Consider the following 21,211-nt stretch of genomic DNA (forward strand, 5'->3'; position numbering starts at 1 on the left):
CAACGTACATATACAAATAACCATGGGCTTTATCCAAGGGGGGATGAGGGGGGTGATCACCCCCCACTAATTGGAGTGGTTGGAAAGACTAAGACGATTTTAGCCCACTATCCGAAAATCACCCCCCCGAATTCTAAAAGTGGATAGAGCCCCTGCTAATAACTTATGTAAACAAGCAAGGAAAAAAACAGTATTGCGGTTTTGTGCTTATATCCAAACTAATCTCTTGTCTGACCAACAGTTGCATTATCTTAAATATAAATTTACGTTAGAATACGGTACATTACAATTTCATCTTTTTATTTGTTTACTTTGTGTTAGTTCTGATACTATTTTTACGTTTCAAACCAAAACTGATCGAAAGAGCTCAGAGCAAACGTTAGATTTTTTATTGTTTGCACTAAAAGTGTTTCTGGTTCGGTGACCAACAAACGTCAATATTTAAACAAGCGTGAGGCGAGTTTTACAATGGCAAGGTTGACAGAGTTTTTTCCAGTACATGTGCTCTATTGTAGGCTACAACAGGAAAGGTTGGTGTAACTGCTAAAAACCTATTTGATTTTTCTTGCTTGGATTTAAGATCTTATACTTTGCTATGACATATTTTAGTAGAAATAATAATTTTTGAAGTTAAAGGCCAACGTGTGGATTAGATGTAATCTTTTCAGTTCTACATTAAAAGTTTCAGAATTTGTTACAAAGCAGAATCTTCAATAAAGACTATTTTAAACGGAATCAAACGATTTTGTGTAGGTTGAAACATGGCTGGTTGAAAAAATAAATAAACCTATAGTTTCCAGGCTTGAAGTTTCAGTTTAGAAAAAATTATGTTTGAGTTATTGGGAAATTTTATCACTTTCCATCACTCGGTTTATTATTTTTTGCATGTTGTACATTAAAGATGCACTGTTTGTAGACGCCAGAACTGTAGCTAAATTCGTAAGAAAAAAATAATTAGCGACCAAAATTTAAGCCTCAATCTTGGAACATGAAAAGGGTACAAATTTTGCTTCTTTTTCTGTCTGTCTTCTCTGTTGTATCCAAAGAACCATTGGTTAAAAGAAAAAGTGAAAGCTCAAAATGTAAAGGTAAGGTAGCCTATACCAAACGTTTTCTTTGTTTTCAAATATAATAATTCTATACGACTTTTTTGCAGAGCAATAGACTACATTTTGCATTTTGTTTTGTAACATCATTTATAAGCTACATGAATTTTAACAAAAACTTTTTTTTGTTGAACTTAAATAGCTATAAAGATACCAATTCAAGTTAAGCTGAAATGTGACATTTTCAATTCTTGCGTCATAAAATGCGACTTAATGTTTTTACTTGAATTCAATTTATACAGGCACAAAACTTATTTCACAGGTACACAGGGGAGTGAAAAGACGGACATATCACTTCTTTAGCTTCGAAATTATGTAAATTTAGATGAAAGTATACTTAATATAAATAGCATTATTTGGGGAAAAAATAGCTGGAAGAAGATGAAGGGCCGCACTCCCACACAAACAATGGAAAAGGGCCGCATGCGGCCCGCTATTCACTGCCTAGAATTGAATTCACTGCAGGAGGATGACATTCTTGTACAAAATTTCAATAAGATAAACTCCATTGCTGAAAATATAAATTAGAGTTTATTTGATGTGCGGCCCTCCTGTGAGCATTACATTTTCCTAACTGGCCCTTGTGTTAAAAAGGTTACCCTCCCCTGATCTACAGACATAAGCAATATTAAAAGACGACCGGTTTTTCAGCCTGGAAACCTTTATTTTGATAATCGTTCAAATTGAAACGATTTAAAATCTGTACATATAACTTCTTTCTGTTTAGTGTTCAATGATCGACAATGGGATGTTAGAGATTTTCAGTCCATAATTTCATGGAATAAGCAACATGAGTGTGCTTCAAATTTTTCCAATTACACAGTGGAGTTGTGGTGAGTTATAGGCTAACCTGTTTGTAAATCTATCGCGCTCTTGCAGCTATAGCACTGGTCAACACAAATTTTGGTGCAACAAAAATAAAAAGGTTTTCGATGGTGGAAAGTCTGAAAATGAAGTCCATTTTCCTATAGAACAGACTTCATTTTTAGACTCAGCGATCCAAATGAAGCCTAAAAATAATATTTTGTTCATGCACCCAGTGGCGGCTCGTGGTCATTTGTAGTGGACGGGCTGCCATTGAGTGTGCGCCATCAAATCCATGCTGATCAACTCCCGCGCAGGCGTCTTCGCAAGACATTTATTGCGAAGGCCATCATCCTCGAAGACGAGAGATAGCCATCACCCTAATATCGAAACCATCTATAGTTTTTCATTTTCTAACGCTCAGCAAGACATAGCTAACCTAGCCTACCTGTTCTTCATTATCTTAAAAATAAACCGGTAAAACGACACATTCCAATTCAGCGAAGTCACTTTCAGAGTCGGCAGTAACCTAGAACCAGCAAAAATACGAAACAGCAAAATGGATTGCCAGCCCAGTTACTCAGCAAGTTTAACAGAAAGCTGTGGAAGTAGCTACGGATTTCCCATATGTCGCCATAAAAAAGTAACATTCAGATTTGGACTGTAGCCCTTCATAGAGTGTTTCAAATAAAAATTCAACAATAATAAGGAAAATCAGGCAAAAAAGGAAACCTGAGCCAAGAAAACAACAAAAAAGTAGAGATAGCTATAGCTATTACGACAGTAGCTAAACTTTAAATGTTTTTAAAGTTAAGACAAGTTTTTTCAATTGAAATTTAAGATTTGGAAATAAACACTTTTTCTTTTACAACCCTAGGGGCTGCAGCTCCGCAGCCCCCCCTCAAGAGTCTCCATTGCATACACCAGAAATTTTATTTAAAATTGTTGACCTGCTCAGCTTAGGCCTATACTTGAAGTAGGCCTAACTGTTCAATTCAGTTTATTTTTATTTTTGGGCATCAGAATAAAACAACACATGCAAATAATCAGCTTACCTTTCACCCTGCTTCATCTAGTGATGAATTCAACTGACGTTGTATTTGCCACAGGCACTCATCATGGCTTTGGAAAGTGCTGTGGCTGCGACATGAATTCTAGTAAAGCTTGAAAGTTTATTTTTCACTTGGGAAATATAGTTCACCATTACCTCTAAGTGCACGCACTACTCACCGCTGCAACAACTTTGAAACTAGCAATAGCATCAGCAGACATCTCCAAACGTTAAATCAATGCAAAAACGTCGGATTCTTAAGTTTTTATTGCGAAAGATATCAGGATACTATGATTGATGAGGCATCCCGTCCAAACTAGCATCTTTTTCAACAGCCTACTTTATTCTTCAAATGCATTTAGTTTCTAAGTGTATAAACTCTTTACTGTCGCAGCAAAATGCACTGTGAGCAAACGAACAATGACTGGACGCCAATTACATGTCTACCTCTTCCAGTGCAAGATTGCGATATAAAAGTTGGATGTTTTCGCTGTGTAGCAGACATTGATGCAGAGTCAAGTAAGTCTGTATTCGATGATAGTAGTTCAATCAGTGATAGCCATATTCATCAAGCAGAGGATTTCATCTCTCAAACTTTTATTTTTAACGTATAGTCACGCCTCATTTTAATCATTCTATAGACTTTTCAAGTCTGTGCATGTTGTAGTTGTGTGAAATGCCAAGGCAAAAAATCTTCTTCGCTTCATTTGGACCTTAGTCAAGGTTTAACATGTTTAATATTTGCTGCATCAAAAGAAATTATCAAGTAGCCTACCAAGAAAATTGCAAGTTTTATAGAATTTCTAGTTTTAGCAAAAGTGGAAAACGTTTACAACTTTTTTTAAACGATTTTAAATAAAAGATAATACACTTAATTGAGATTTTTATGCATTTTTTTTTATTAATTGTTTCAACGAAAATTTTTGTGCAGGTCCAGCAATACGAATTTGTTACAATAATTCCAAGGGGAAAAAGCATAAAACATGTTCCGATTCTGACCAAAGAGACTCCAAAATTTTGAAACGTAGTAAGTTTCATGCTAATAGTGACTAATTTTATTTAGAAGAAATACAATAAACTTGATTTGAATAAATTAAGGAAAGACACCAACCTGCTGTGTGATTCCAAAGTGGTATTCCATTTGCAGTGTCCTCCCCGTTAGCTCAGTGGTTAAACGACCGCCTTTGTACACGAAGAAATCTCAAGATCAAGTGGCGCAAGTTCAGCTCTCGTGGTGCGCACTTGAGCAACGCATTTCAGGATTGCGGCACCTAGTGGATGGAATCATTCACAGAAAACAACACTTCAACAATTGGAAACTTTTCTCTGTCAATCTTGGTAACCGGCCCTGCATCAATGGTTCAAAGCCTCTAAAAGTATGAACAAACCAATCAGAAGTTGTCAGTCCGAGGTTAAAGATTCAAACCAACCAACCAAACCCTACGCAGGTGCACTTGCAGAATGTCAATTTATGGAAGTGGAAAAAACACCTTTTATGAGAGACAATTTTTTACTTAAAAATAAAATAAAGGTCTTTTTTGTCATTTAAACGTCGATGAAATGCACACAAATATTAACAATTTTCGAAACAAACATTCCCATCCGATTACGAGTAACCTACTTGGACAAAATGAAGATGCATTTTTTACTATAGCCTACTGTATATCCACGAGATCTTTTCACTAATTCAGGCTCTTTTTCGGCACCAAATATTGCAATCACGGATCGCAAATCTACTTCATTTACCGTCAACATCAAAGAGCCAACGGAAAAATTTTTAGATTACTGTGACCCTTTCAAGTTTACAATAAAGGTTGCCGAGATTACTAGTAAGTGCGTTTTTTTAAATTTCAAAGCCACGTGCTTGTATAAAGTCTGATGTTTTAATGCTTTTAAGCGATAGATTTTATTCAGTTTATAAGTGATTGCATTGGCATTTTCTTTTGCTAACACTAGAAGCCCTGAGTTTTGGCGCTTCATATTTTTGGCGTTCTTGCGATTTGCTTGGTCATACTCCTTGAGTTTTCCTAACATTTGATAAAGTTTTAGTAGCTGTAATAATTTTTTACCAGAACTTTCGCAAACAGAGCATTTCACACATCTACCTATAAGCCCTGACCGGTCAAAAATGACCGGTGCGTGATAAGAAGATTTCTAATGTTCGAACAATGTTTGTTTGTATATCTTGTACATCTTTGTATAGCTTTGAACGAATATCAATGTTTGAACTAAAATAAAGAAAAAACGGTAAAAAACGCGTTTCATGCAACCGGTCAAAAATGACCGCAATCGTCCTTATAGGTAGGGAAATATTTCAGGGCTTCTAGTGTTAATTTACTGCTGCATTACATTTTTGATCTTAATACATGTTCTATCTAGTCTAATAGTCTAATACTATATTACAACATAGCCTATAAGCTACTAGAACAGAAAAAATTTGTAATCGGAAAAAATCATTTGCATTTATAAAGTTTTTAAAATTGAAGTAACTCAATATTTCAGCCTATTACAGTACTGCAAGAAGATAAGATAATGTTTCGATAGCTTGAATTTAAAATTTCATTTCGAATTATTAACCTATTTCACTAATTATTAGGACATGTAAAAAATATTGCGTACTGAGGATAACAACACTCACTGCCAACCCTTATAAGTAAAAATGTTTCAATGTTCTGCTGCCCATTAATGTAAAAAGCAGATATGAGAAAAGACTGAACATTATTCCATTTCAGATTCCTCTAACAAAAACACATGCCAAACTGTAGGCCCGGATGAACAGATGAAAGTCAATCCGGTCATTGTCAATGTCAAAACAGTTTCAAATGATTTTTCCAAAGTAATAAGCATTGTTATTCAAATAGCGTGAGCCAATTTGTAACAGCTTTTCAATACAATGATATTTGCAAATGATGAGGAAAAACATAAACACAAAAAACCGGCAACATTTGATTGTATTTTCGGTGTTTTTGTACGCCTGTTAAAAAATTGCATGCTAGATGATTTTCGTTCACCTTGTCTATGTCTACACGGGTTGAAACTTTCTAACTGAAAAGAAAACGAACAACGTTCTTTTTCTTTCGGCTTTATTCCCACTTCAAGTGGTGTCTCCGGTGCAGATTGAAGTCCTCCACATCACTCTGTCAGCAGCATCTTCCTTCTTCACTACCACTATTTCCATATCTTTCATCACACAATTTCTCCATCATCTTTTCGGCCTTCCTCACTTTATTTTACCAACTTTCAATAATTGTCTTATAATTTTTCGACATAATCTTCGTCTCTTTCAGCTTGTCTTCCAGCTCTTCTACTTGCAGTTGTTCTCTGGTGATTTCAGTTTTTACTTTGTCTTTCTTTGTCAACCCCAGAGACCATCGTACCATTTTCATTTTTGCCACTTGCATTTTCCCTTCTTGTGTTTTTGTTAGGGCTACAGCCTGCAGACATACAACAATGCTGGTTTTACCACCATTTTGAAAGAATATTCGTTGTTAAAAATATACAGTACAATACTAGATTGAATGTCAAGTACTTTTATATTTTTTTAATGCTCAGACCTCAAGGTCAATAACCAAGAGGGGTTATACAAAAAAACTCAAGCGTTTATAGCCTACATTTGAGTAATAACTTAAAATATATTTTTTAGAATGATTGTTCAGGACAGCGCGACCAATGCTTGTGGAAAGTACAAGATTTAAACCCAGAAACTTCGTATTGTGTATTTGGCAATTATAAATCAGCAAGATGCAAGGGAGGTGTGGGATTTTTTAACAAAAAGTAGGTTTTTTAAGGCTAAAAAGTTAAGTTTTTAAGCAACTTTCAAAAACATTTCACAGAACAATTTACATAATAACAGTAAGTATAACCTTGATTATTTTTCCAGTTTTATTTTTAGTAAATTGCAAGCATTTTAGTGGACTATTCGCAGTTTACTGATTTCAAAGGTCCCACCCATTGGGGTAGTACCTTCAAACTACCCCTGTGGGATCTGTAAACCACTTCACTGAAATCAAATTTGCAATAAATGAACAACTAAAAGATAGTTTTAATTACAGAAATATTAAATACAATGCAAATATTATTTCAAACATAAATAGCTACTTGTATCAAATCAGCCTACACTGATGGAATTGTATGTCAAAATATGATGTTTTAGTTACCTATACGCCTACTACAATATGTTTTTGTACTTATGATAGAATTCAACTGTCTAAAATTTCGTCTTAAAGTGCTTTGGCTCATGACTTTGGTGAGAGATGAAATAATAGAAAGCATTTCTTTATTTTGTTTGACATTCTTCCACCACTGGATTAAGGGCTTCTTGACTAGCTGATCTGAAGGTCCCAAATGGCACCAAGCATGCTCTTCATTATGCAAGCATTATGCCAGTAACAATTCTTACTGGCATAATCATAAGTTTTAACAATTTCTGATAAGTTGCAGTATACCTATTAGGCTACCTAGTTGTTTAAAACAAGAATCGTTTAAAAGTTTAAAAAAAAGCAAAAACCAGGGGCACCAAAAATTATTTTGGGCTGTTTAAAATAGAAAGCCGTAAAAACTTTTTTATATCACTGCTTTGCTGTGATCTTTTGTAAATCATATACTGAGATAAATTCCACACAAAAACGTTTAGTTTAAAAAGATTTGTTTTGAAAGAGAAAAAGCAGGGTAGCGGAATAAAGATCTTAATGATTTGAAGGATCTACATCTCCGCTGAAAGCGAAACCGGATACAACGCTACTGTGACGCTCAAGGAAGTAGAAGGTGCTGTGCTTTATCTGTTCTATGTTGCAATACATTTAATAAGACAAACACTTTTGGATCGCCACCTTTGATAAAAATTATTGATATGTCGCTGTGATAGCTTAGCTTTTATGGAAAGAGATGATTAAATTTTAGCTTTAGAGAAGCCTACTTCAAATTCTAGTTTTTTGTGGTGACAAAGACAATTATAATTAATCGAAAAATGTTACTTAATCGGCAAAGTTATAAAGGATTATTGGATACATTTTTATCAAAACTTTTTGTTGTAACAATTTTTGTCAAAAATCTATCCAGTAGAGATTATTAAGTTTTGAAACCTTTAGTGTTGTTTTTGTGTAATAAATCTTTTTTTTCAGTTATTTTTATTTTATGTTTGACTTATTGTTTTTTTTTTCCATTTGTAATTACCTTGCTGGCTTCTTTTCGCCAAGATAACACATATTTTTTTATCATATTTGCAGATTTTCCGTCATTACTCGTCGTTCTTCTAATTTCTGTAACACTGATAATAATTCTTTTACTTTCGTCGATCGCTTTCTTCATGACTCGACGTTGGATGAAACCTATTAAAGAAATTGATGAGATGTTCTCGGTAGGCTAAGTGTAATAGTTAGATTACACCAACAGTTTTATGATAAATTCGTTATGCAGACTATACTAAGTTACAGTTTAGATGTCTACTTCTTTAGTGTGATAATAATCAACATATAAACCAAGCAAAAATATTGAAAAGCCAAACTATTTCAATCCATGTTTAATATTTTAAAAATAAGAAATATCTCTTGAAAAATATAGAAAATATCTCCTTTCAGGAAATGGGTTCTCATTTTGTTAATTTTCGAGTGTGCTCTGAATAAAATAACTTGGGCAAGAGAAATCTTTGCTTGGAATACGACCTTTAATCTCTCCTTAGGTTAGTAACTTTCTGGACCTGTGCAATAATTTCATTTAAAAAATGCATTCCCATATTAATCTTTCAGTGCAATCACTTAAAAAAAATGTTTTCAGAGAGAAATGCAAAAGAAATATGAATGGATGGAAAGTTTATCAGACAGGTAAAGATTTAATTGTCAACTTTTTGCAAATGCACTATCAGACTTTAGATTTCAATTATAAACTTTTTGATGAACTGTTTCCTTGGCACGTGCTTTGAACATTTTGTTATTGTAAGAAATTATGATGTAGCTAGGATATCAGATGCTCTTAATCAGAAATATAAGGTAGATCTAAATTGCAATGTAGGCTACAGCAATCATAAGCTTGCATAATATACAATTAAACCTAAACGAAATTTAAAATGTCTAAACATGTTTTGCTTCTTTTAGCATCTTTGTTTCTAGGTTCGAGATTCCTGATAAATTTGATCAAGAAAAGTTTTCCAATCAAGAAAGGTGAAATTTTATAAATAAAAATGTTTTTAGACCTGTAGCATGACTACTTGAAGATGCGGCCTGATCGGTCACATTTTTTTAGGTTTTGATTACCGCTACCGTATACTGCTGGTGTTTTGACTGAAAATTTTTTAACATTTCTTTACTTTTTGCAATGCTTTTTGCTAATATGTAATGATATAAAAGCGTTTTGTTGTCTTGTGAAAGTGATTAACAGCATGATTAAAATTTGTGAAATCAAATCGTCTTTGTTTTTCAACGTCTGATGATGATAAAACACATTGTGTCACCTGGGGAAGACAGTAAAAAAAACGATAAAATATAATTTTTAGAATAATTCATTCGGACAGTCACCAAAGTTGGCTAAATATGGAAAATTTTGCAAAATGTGACAAATCAGGCCGTATCTCCTGTTAGCCATGCTTTCGACCTCGTTCAATAAAGAGTTGTAGGCATAGTTGTGATGGAGTAGCAACATTTATTGTGCTTGCTTGAAGATACGCACTATATTCTGTGTAGTGAGATAGCTGTAATTTACATTGCTCAGTGGGCAATGAAATATTTTGGGCCCCCTGAGAAGAACTGTGAAAAATTGCGATAAAGGATGATAAACTTCCATACTTTTCAATATAAATCATTTCATTATAAAAACAACTGAACTAGTTTATTAATTTATAACTTATATTAATTTAATTGTTGACAACGTTTTTAGTTTGATAACCTTTGGTATTTAAGAAAATAAAACTAGCTCTCGGTCATATGCAGCCTGGGTTAGGCCTACTGCAACCTTCTTGACCTAAAGCTTGACGTGAACATTGACCTAACTAAAACACATTATTTTCTAATGAAAGCACCTCATGGATTAGTTAAAAACCAAATTTTACTTCCAACTCGCGAAATTATATGGCACGTAGCCTACAGTAAAACATCTGTTGCATGTTTGTTTAGAACTGCTGCAAAATCGCTACACGAATCTTACATTTAAACACGTTTGACTTTTGAGGTAGGCCTATAAGAAACCATGGATTCTGTGATCCATGAATAAACACCACATAAACACACATCCATCTGCTTAATATTGACATTGCAAGGTTTACAGTATAAACAGTTTTTTTTTCATCCTTATTTTAAATAATAATCATCTGCGATATTAGTCTGTATATACAAAAAAACAAGCCAGAGCAAAAATATAGCACGTATAGTTTCCAATTTGGTTTAGAAGTTTATTGTTTCGCAAACGTTTTCGGCTATGCATCTAGCCCTGGTCAAGCCTCTAAAAGAAATTTTACATTAAATACGAAACGAAAGAGAACATACAGAATAACACGAAAAGATGGCCTAAACATTTGGGAACTGCTTTACTTTGCTCAGCAACAACACGGACACACCAACGTAGGCTACATAAGTACATTAGTACCCAGAACGCAAAAATGCGTCGTTTGTTGATTGATTTAACGTCTGCAGACATTGATTCAATCTAAAATTGACGAATTTCGCTGTGTAGGTATACCACGTAACATTTAGTCATAAGAGTGGGGAAGCACCTAAATTTAACTAATTTTAGTAAAAATGATGCTATTAAAGATCATTTGGAAATTGCGTATAAATGGTAAACGTTCTTGGAATCTTTCAAGATTGTTCGTAAGTGTTTGCCTGAGTTCAATTCACGAGGCTCTCCCTATCAAATATTTCCACTCAGGACATAACAGGCAATTGTTTGACGGGGAAGCCTTCTTTCTTGACAGTCTTTAATTGAATTGTCAAGTGTTGTGTTATGTTTTACGTGTTGTGCTTTGTTTGTGCAATTATCTCGTGTTGTGCTTCCAATCTTCCATCCATCTCGGTGCGTAATCTTCTCCGCACTTCTGTGAACAAAGAAAATTAGTTTTCTCCTGTTTCAAATACTTCAGTACTTGACCAGCTGTGCTGCATTACCTTTCACTTCTTTTGTATGTGAGCGAAGTAAAGCAGTTCTCAAATTTTTTTCTGTATTATACTGTATGTTGTATAATAGCATTTTGTAAGTAAAATTAGTTTCTTTTACAGGCTTGACAAGGGCTAGATGCACAGCCGAAAACGTTTGCTATATTGTTTTTGTTTGTATCATGTTAAATGCTTGTTGTTGCTGAGTTTTGTCTGTTTTACAGTATATAAATCACTACACAGTCTTTGTGAATAACCCATTTCTTTTCAACGGAGGGTCTATCACTCTAACTAAACACGTTCTATAAGTTATTAGAAATTCTATTTCTTGAACTTTTAAGGTTTAATCATTAATCTTTTTATGCTTGACTGTTTCCTACAAAAATATTTCGAAATATTTTGCAATTCGCTTGAAGGTGGATAGAAAGATTCACTTCCTTGCCTATCAGTCGATTTAATCTAAATTTTTACACACGGGCAGAGTCTTATGTTTATTACTAGTAGAGTTGGCTATAGGTTATCACTGCATCAAACTTGACGTAATTTAAATTAAGTTTTTAAGGTGATTTTTATTTCAGACTGGAAGCTTCAGTTTCGGAAAATCAAAATCATGTAGGGCTAAACGGCGAAACGAAATTCCGTGACAAAAGAAAAATCATTACACGGCCAAGTTTGTAACATTTGTTTTGAGATAGTCAACATTTTCTAATATACGGTACCGGTAGTAAGCTATTGCAGTGGTTTTAGAATTAGATGATAGTGTACTAACGAAATTGATGAAGCACACTAGAAAGTTCTAAAGCATATTGTAAACTAATGCATAGGGCATATGTAACAAATATTACTAAACCAAAATGGATCCTCATCACGTTAAAAACTATTTTCGGTAGTTAATATGAATGTGACACAACACTTTACTAGTTTTAGCCTACTTGAAGATTGTATTTTTGTTTTATCTCAGCATCTCAAAAAGGCCCAAAAGTTAACATTGCAAGAGCTTACATGTTACGTTCTTGTGTTTCAGCGAAACTTCCGCCAACATTTGCAAGTTCTTACAAGAAAAAGGAATATGGGTAAGCAAACTTGTAAAGGTTAGAAAATATCAAACTATTTAAAAAATTCAAAGAAAATGAAGGGGTGTACCAGCAAACATCTATAGGATTGGCCCATGATACAAGAGAAGGATCCCCAGAGGATACAAACTGATATGAATGAATCAACAAGTGAATAAAAAAATAACAGTTAACCTCTCAAGTACATGTAGCTCCACACAGAGTGAAATTTACATGCCTTTTGACTCTTTTTTATTTCTTTAAAAGTATTATTGACTCAAAAAGAATGTCTAAAAAGACATTACGAAAAGTAACTACGGACAAAGGCCAGTGTTTCGATCTTCAGATCTCTTCAGCGTAGTAAAGTGAAAGTAGAAAGTTGTCTTGAAGCGTTGGGTGAGGTGATGATTTGAAACTTGAGTGATTGTTGTGAGACAATGAGACTGGATTTAAGTTTTAAAATTTGGACCTCAGCGAAACGTGGTTTTACAGCCTATTAAAAGGTGTGATTTTTTTAAGAGAATTTGTGCTAAGAAATGGCAGGAATTTGTTAAAAATAAAAACTAGAAAAAAAGACAAGAATTTGCAACTGAGCTAGGACAAAACAATCATCTGAGATGGATCTAAAATACAAGAAATTAGATTCTAGCGGCACATATAAGTATAAAAATTCAAAGAAAATGAAGGGGTGTACCAGCAGTAGAGATGTAAAAAAACGGTTTTTTTTGTTTTTAAAAAAAACGAGCTCGTTTTTTTTGTTTTTTATCGTTTTTTTTGTTTTTTATTCGTTTTTTTTGTTTTTCTTGTTTTTTTTACCTATTTTTTTATTAAATGTCACAATATGCAGCAATTAGGGTAAACTCATTGCAATAGCGTCTCTTTCAACAAAAAAATAGTCTCATAACTCGTATAACATCTTTCAAATGAGACAATATGTCTCTCAAGTCTCAACACACGAGCCATAAAGGTTTCTCATCGTCTCAAATAGTAACACAGTGTCCTATGGTTGGCACATCTCCAGTATTGTCTGTAATTTGGTTCAGCCAGTTGTTAAATGCAGTACCACACTCGTGTACAGTTTCGAAGCCACCTGGGATTTTGGTTAATGGGCATGTTACGTTAAGACCAGGTGGTCAGGGTCCTGTTTCTCTACTTCACAAAGGCACTTTTCACCAGCACACCACACCATTACCAGTACAACGTCAAGAGATTGTTCCAGTTGATGTGCATTTGGTGCAAACGTGATGAAAATCACACAAGCGGTTCTCGAGTTATAAGTGAAATAACCTTAGCCACTAAGTGGCTTTATAGATAAGGAGCAATAGAAAAACGGCCATATCTCAAGAACCGCTCAACATATTTACATAAGTTTTAGCTCTACCCCCATGTTTTATGGGGTGGGCTATCTGTTTATGAATATTAAAACAAGTTTTGGCTTCTACTTTTTGAGCTAAAAAGAAATTAACCTCTTGTCGTTACGCACCAATAAAACCATGGTGCGTAAATTAAAAAAAATAATAATTGGGTAGAAGAAAGATTGATGACAAGTTTGGCAAAAGCAGTGTAGTGCTAAAGTCCCAACTTTTAGCCCAAATCACATTTAAATGTAGTGAAAGATGGAAACGTTTTGATGTTTTTTTATTTTCCCTGAAGAGATTCAATAATCCTTTGTGACGTCATAGTCATGTTTGTTTTCCCTTAATCACACCATTGTGCTGTCATAGACTTGTTTAAAAGAAGTATGGTTATTGGTTGCACTTAATCCATCCAATTTGAACTAGTTTGCAGAACTTTGAGACTTTAGCACTTTGTTTGTTTTTGCCTAACTTTTCGTCAATCTTTCCTCTGCCCAATAAAAAAAATTAAAATTTGCATCATGGTTTTATTGGTGCGTAACGACAAGAGGTCAATTTCTTTTTATCTCAAAAAACAGTAGGCCTAGTTCTCAAATAAAATAAGTTTTCATCTTTGATGTTTGTTTTGTATCTTTATCCTGCATTGTGGGAATATGGGTAAAACTTTATTCTTGTCAGGAAAAGCATTATAAAGCATTTATTCACTATGTGAACACTGAGCACTGAGCAGTGCTGAAAAACTCCACTTTAAAGGAAAAACTTCTTCATTCAAGGTTGGTAGAATGGTAGTTACTAGCAATAGTCAACATGGGTGGTGGGCATTTGAAAGGAACATTAACCTAAACCTTTTCTGACAAATGCACTAACTTTTGACAGCTAAAAATATCAGTGATAAGGTCTCTTGCATTATATGTCCCGAATAATCTGCAAGAAGCATCAATGACGAAGTGTCCAATCCAAGATCTTACAACACACGAAAAGAATACTTCTGTTTCAACATTCATAAAGCATATACATCGTTGGCAAGCTATCAGTTACAAAACATGTTTAAACAAGCTATTGGCAATAGCTTGCATTAGTAAATTATCACGTCCACAAACAAGGTAAATGTGTGTACTGAATACTGCCACCTTGTTTTGTCAAAATTTCGTCAACCCATTGAGTGTGTACAAGAATAACCAGTACCACAGTATACTAACATCATAGGCTAACTTCCATAAAAGGAAAAAGAAATTAACTCATCTACATTATGTCATGTATCAAATTTCATTAATTCAATGTTTGTCAGGTCTACTGCCACAAACATGCCAGAGAATGAAGAAGAAGGCGAAACAACATAGGTCCTCATAGGACTATGCAAGAACATATGCTGCCAAACACAAACACTTAGGAATTTCAGCACACCAATAAAACTATTTTTAGTAATTTAATGTTTTTCAAGAGCACTATAATGAAACTAAGCTGTAAATTGCAAAAAAATTGCAACTTTTCCAGAAAAACATGAAAAAAAACAAAAAAAACAAAAAAAACCAAAAAACGAGTGTTTTTTTTGGCTCAAGTTTTTTTTGAAAAAAAACACGTTTTTTTTAAAAAAAACGGTTCGTTATTTTTGCATTTACATCTCTATGTACCAGCAAACATCTATAGGATTGGCCCATGATACAAGAGAAGGATCCCCAGAGGATACAAACTGATATGAATGAATCAACAAGTGAATAAAAAAATAACAGTTAACCTCTCAAGTACATGTAGCTCCACACAGAGTGAAATTTACATGCCTTTTGACTCTTTTTTATTTCTTTAAAAGTATTATTGACTCAAAAAGAATAAAATAAATAAAATAAATAAAATAAAATAAATAGAATAAAAGAAAAAAATTGCTAGAATCTAATTTCTTGTATTTTAGATCCATCTCAGATGATTGTTTTGTCCTAGCTCAGTTGCAAATTCTTGTCTTTTTTTCTAGTTTTTATTTTTAACAAATTCCTGCCATTTCTTAGCACAAATTCTCTTAAAAAAATCACACCTTTTAATAGGCTGTAAAACCACGTTTCGCTGAGGTCCAAATTTTAAAACTTAAATCCAGTCTCATTGTCTCACAACAATCACTCAAGTTTCAAATCATCACCTCACCCAACGCTTCAAGACAACTTTCTACTTTCACTTTACTACGCTGAAGAGATCTGAAGATCGAAACACTGGCCTTTGTCCGTAGTTACTTTTCGTAATGTCTTTTTAGACATTCTTCTTGAGTCAATAATACTTTTAAAGAAATAAAAAAGAGTCAAAAGGCATGTAAATTTCACTCTGTGTGGAGCTACATGTACTTGAGAGGTTAACTGTTATTTTTTTATTCACTTATTTAAAAAATAATTGAGTTTCCTATGAGCCTGCAGATTTTAAAGTAGGCCTACCAGATTGATGGTGCTGCATTTACTAAAAAAAATTGAAAGCACCACATGAAGCACCGTAATTTTTGTCGTTCCGCATAGAAAACCTTTGTAAAAGTGTTTGTTATTTTTCTAATTTCTTCCATAAACATTACGATATTTGTAGATACGATTATTCGGAGAGCAGTTCTACGAGCACAGCAGGTAAGAGCCATATTTAGTTTTGTTTTTGTTTTATCATATCTTTGTTTGCAAATTTCGGCCAAACTTTATTACAATGATCCTTAACGCTATTGCCAGAGTTTTGTAATGAAGAAACACTTGTGTGGCGTAGCCCTGTGCTTATAAAGTTGTGGCAACATTGAGGCGGCCAAACTAGTTACAAAATCTGTTTTGCAGAATCAGAAAGTTCTGTTTCATCTTATGTTCGAAAACAACGAAACGAAATAAATGATTCATCGTAAGTACCAATTTGATGTAGTTTTTGCAATACTCTATGAACTTATCCGATAAAAGGTGATAAGTAGGCTAATTAATAACCTATAGGCTAAATGAACATTTTGTATAAAGATTTTCATAATAGCCTACCACCACAAATTTTACCATTTATCTCACAATTAACTGTGTCAACTAATGAAGTACTTAGCTGTGAAGGCGCGCGATATAGGCCTACAATCAATAAAAGCCAGTTATATCTTTTATCATTATTTAGCAACCAACACAGAGGCGCCGGAACGATTTTTGACTGGGGGGGGGCAAGATTACGAAAAAAGGGCACTTTTGTTTACTAAAAGGCCAATTTTTTTTCAAGTTTTAAGATAAGATATAGCGATAATGCTAATCTATCAGCTCACTATGTATTGAGTAATGATAGCCTACAAGTGTCCGGTATACAAAGAAGGGCATCATGCTATTTTATAATGATGTAACCTACTGTCAAGCCTTAAAGCAGCCTGCGGCCATGGCCGCTAAGTAGTGCTTGAATGAACCGCCGGTGCTACCTCCTCAATCGGCCAAGTTTGGCCGCCGGTCTCTCCTAGCCAATTATTTAATTTCGCAATACCATGATCGTGGATTAACTGTCGAAAACATGCAGCATCAAAGAGTGACGCAAAGTTAGGTCAGCGCGTCATAATCGCCACTGTTGCATTGTGTGGGGAATATTTGTTATTGATGGAATATCGATCTGCGATCGCCAGCGCTGTAAGTCTTGTTTGTAATTCCCGACGTTTATTTTAACAAAGTCTTAATCCGAATTGCTAATTTACATCGGCTGGCAATATTGTCGTTTTTATGTCGATTCGATGTTGTCGGACATTGAACCGTTGTTAAAAAGGAGAACAAAGTTAGTTGACGTCAATGGGGAAAACATTTTCTGATCATATTTTGCAAAAATTATGCTTCTTTTAGTAATGTCTTTTAGTAATGTACATCATTGAAATAGCTAAAACCTCAATTGCTAAGGCAACAGGATCAGATGTCAGTAGATGTAACAGAAAAAATATTTCGCACTTGCTAGTGCATCGTCAGTTCTGATAAAGGGCAGTTAAAGCCTACAAGTAATGTTTTAATCATTGAAATACTTATTTTATTACCTTGCCGTCATCGTCAACACATGTCGAACGTTGTTTTTCGTTGCTAAAAAGAATTCTACGGGAGTAGCGAACTTTTATAAAATCAGCCACATTGGAGACACTCGTGCGAGTGTCGTTTGAATAGTACTGGATTACAATCCCGATAAAGCAGTTATTGCGTGGTGCAGCGATTCTATTGTAGGACGTCGCCCAGGCCCAGACTTCAACAACGCTAAGTGATCATTTTGGCATTGTTGCAAGTTTAATTCTATTTACTTGTGCTATCGTTATTTTGTATTTTGTATTTTGGCCTCCAAGCACGCAGATTTGGCCACCGAGAAAGAGCTCCCGTAGGCCACGATGGCTGTCGAAAAAAAACGAGTTTTAAGGCCTGTACAGTGTTGCAAAATTTTGTGCCGTAAATATTATTTTGAGGCAAAAATGAAAGATTATAATTAGGCTAAAAGCGAATAGCAGAAATTGTTATATTGCAAAATGTGCAGTAGCTTACATGACTTTAAAAGGGCACCATTGCCCCCCTGCCCCTCCATCTGCAGAAAAATTGAGGGCAGGGGGGCTAAGCCCCCCCTGCCCCCCGCTTCCGGCGCCCCTGAACCAACACCCCTATTACGCTTAGTCATAAAAAACATATTTGAAAAAATTCATTTCAAACAAAAAGACAAAAAATATGCACTGTATTGGAATGACTTTGGGACATTATGCTATTGCCCTTTAAATCTACAATGTCAATGTCTAACAATATATCTTGAAAGAACATGCTAGCCTACATGGTTAGGCATTTTTAATTCTGAAACATTGTTTACGTGCATGTTTTCATTTCGAACGTAAAAAGAAGCAAATTTTTTGGATTTTTAACTAAAATCGAAACAAAACGAACTCTGTTTCGAAACAAAACGAACTCTGTTTCGAAACAAAACGAACTCTGTTTCGAAACAAAACGTTGGTTCGCTTTGAATATCTTTGCATCGAACATCCACGTGATCTTAAAACTGGAGTAAGCTACCTTTGAAAGACTTTGTAGAAAATCATGCACATAAAATTTTATATTTGACATTGATATTCTCTTATCTTTGTGTTATGGTTTTGCTTCAAGCTCACAAAAGAATAAAATTGCCTGAATTTCAAATAAAGCTCAGGTATTCATGAAAAAAAATGTTTTAGTCTAAACCAGGGGTCACCAAAATTTTTTCTCTGAGGGCCGGATTGCTGAGAGATTAACAGATTGTGAGAAGATATACAACTATTCAGAATCTCCATTGACTTGAATTGAGCACAATAAATAACAAAGTCAGCGGTGGAATAGCAAACTTGTGATGAAAATCGAAAAGTTGCTGGAAAAGTTATCCCCTGCTGTGATACACTACAGGGCATCGTGCTCTTGAAAAACATTACATCTTGCCAAATTTGGCATGGGCTGTCCCCATTTGTGGTGGCCTAATGATAAACAGCAACGTCAGTCCTTTGCAAAAAGTTTGACAATTTTTTCCTTAAACAGTTGTAGCTGTTATTTCCTCAGCACGTGGCGGGCCATATGAAATCAGTACGCGGGCCGGTTCCGGCCCGTGGGCCGTAGTTTGGTGACCCCTGGTCTAAACAAAGCGTATTTTGTTTGAAAGTGTTAATGAAATGCTTTTGATTTTAACATACTGTGCTTTATAATATATATTTTTTAATGGCCTAACTTATGCGAGCTTATAGCCTACTTCTCTTTAGCTTAACTAAGCACCTGTAATTGTGATTAAATATAAGCATTAAGCAATTGTTTAGTTTTTTTTTTTTTTTATGGACTTAGCGTTAGTACTCATCTTTTAAGCTTCGGTTATTTTTCGCAGCGCCAACTCTACCATTGAACCTCTTTTATCGCAATCTTCCAGAGATGGTAAGCATAGAGCATTCAACAGCAAAACATATTAAAATTGTCTGCTACAGCTGCTATATAAAGTCTTATTTGTGTACAATCGTGTAGGTCCAGTAGCGTTGACAGGAGGGTCCAGGGAGTCCTTTTGGAACCCCGGCCCAAAATGATTTTAGAGGCCGGTACCCTTTCCGAAGGGCCCGAGAACATTGGAAAACTACCTTACATTCTTTAAATATAATGCATTTTTCTTAGAAGAATTTCGATTTGAGGCCAGAGAATCTCATTGGTACCGGGCAAATTATCCTCTCAACGGCTCTGTGTAGATCTATTGCGAGTTCAAGATAACGTATTATGTCGGGGTGACATTAGCCTATCTTGCAAGGAGTATGAGTCACAGCAGGTTTTAGCATAGACTGGCAAGTTACAAATAAAGACAGACTTTATAAAATGTAGGGTGCACAATATAATAGTTAGGCCTACTGTGAGGTTTTTGTCTGATTGCTGACAAGTGACAGCTAAACGTGAACTTTGTAATGATTACTAATTACTGATTAGTTTGTCTGTTTCTTTGTTTGTTTTTTCTCTTTTTTTGTTTCTCTATAGGCTACATGAACACTGAACAGCCTAGATTTAATATTAGCCTACTTAACTTTATTAGAAGTTAAAAGTGATCACTGATTGAAACCGTGAAGACAAAGATTTCAAACAAATTTCGCTTAAGAATGGTTGTAAAAACCTATTTTAAAGACTAGGTTTGTTTGTTTGTTTTGAATCACTATTCTCAGATTGATTTAACAAGAATTTAACAACACTGTTGGATTAAACAACAAATTGGAAATTTATTTTTCAGTTCCCTTCTTTTTTGTTTTTGAAAGCAAACTGTTTTACAGATTCAGTAACAATTTACCAGAGTAAGGGAGAAGAACCAGTAGCCAGCAACGTAGCCGTACGCTTCCAGTGCAGCAGACAACAATCAAATCACAGATGTAGTTCTGGGATAGAAGAAGATATTAACTTTTCACAAGATACAACCTCACAGTTTTTTGGTGAAGAGAACATGTTGCTGAAACAAACAAGAAATTCTGCATCTGAAAATACCAGGAAGGAAATGAATGACATTGTTGAAGGATTTTCACACCCCCCCCAATCAAACGGATATAGGTTAAAGTAACGATGATTGTAACAGAACACTCCTTTAAACAGTCTCGATAGCTCAGTTGGTTAGCGCGTGACTTCGTGAACGAAGAAGGTTCAAGATCAAGCGCCGCTAGTTCGACTCTCGGGATGTGCGCTTGAGCAACGCATTCTACGGACTACTCTCCATTCAGCCGCATCTAATGGATGAAATAATATAATTTCCTAGCAACAACACAACGCTTCATCAACAGGAAACTTTACTTTGCCAATCTCGGTAACCGCCGGCGTGAAAAACCTCTACAACAGACATGAGCAAACTACGGCCGCGGACCAAATCCTGTCCGTGGGGTTATTTAATCTGGTCCGCCTGATATTGGCGGAAACGATTACTTTAACCCAATTCATTACAGTACTATTTTTTGTAATGCACACACAATCATTCTATTTCATTGAAATTTTGTTAAGTAGGTTTATTGTTATGTCACAACTAAGCATTAATGTTTTACTTTTGTTAACTAACAATTGTTAGTTTCGTTCATTGTTCCGTCACAGTTAAAGAATTGTTAAAACTTTGTTTAATCACTCGATTGATCTGTGGTAGGTGGCAGCAGGACTAGCCTAGCAAGGTTGTTAATCTCACAAAAAGTTATCCCCCAAATTTATAGAAAAGCTCGTTTAGTAAAGTTTTCAAAGCTTTGTGAGTATCAAACTTAATCAAGCTATGCTTACATGTAGTAACAGTTTCAGTGTGGAAGCTAAATAAGGTTTGTTGCTGCTAACTATAC

At 34.7% G+C, this 21,211-nt stretch overlaps 1 protein-coding gene across 2 annotated transcripts; it reads left to right on the forward strand.

Moving 5' to 3' along the window:
- Nucleotides 1-920: 920 nt before the first annotated feature.
- Nucleotides 921-20,999, forward strand: LOC145775554 (uncharacterized). 2 transcript variants are annotated; one of them, XM_082586856.1, is made up of 17 exons: nt 921-1,088; nt 1,834-1,939; nt 3,356-3,480; nt 3,893-3,988; nt 4,653-4,790; nt 5,694-5,797; nt 6,605-6,735; nt 7,661-7,725; nt 8,187-8,317; nt 8,734-8,780; nt 9,051-9,116; nt 11,618-11,709; nt 12,064-12,112; nt 16,003-16,040; nt 16,236-16,296; nt 19,264-19,310; nt 20,180-20,999. In XM_082586856.1, the coding sequence occupies exons 1-17, from the start codon at nt 989-991 to the stop codon at nt 20,458-20,460; spliced, it is 1,677 nt and encodes a 558-aa protein (XP_082442982.1). In that variant the 5' UTR covers nt 921-988; the 3' UTR covers nt 20,461-20,999. The 2 variants fall into 2 exon arrangements, with proteins under 2 accessions (XP_082442982.1, XP_082442991.1); XM_082586865.1 differs by having other exon boundaries at nt 9,066-9,116.
- The last annotated feature ends 212 nt before the right edge of the window (nt 21,000-21,211 follow it).

Source organism: Aplidium turbinatum, chromosome 1 (assembly GCF_918807975.1).
Source record: "Aplidium turbinatum chromosome 1, kaAplTurb1.1, whole genome shotgun sequence".
Classification (NCBI taxonomy): domain Eukaryota; kingdom Metazoa; phylum Chordata; class Ascidiacea; order Aplousobranchia; family Polyclinidae; genus Aplidium; species Aplidium turbinatum.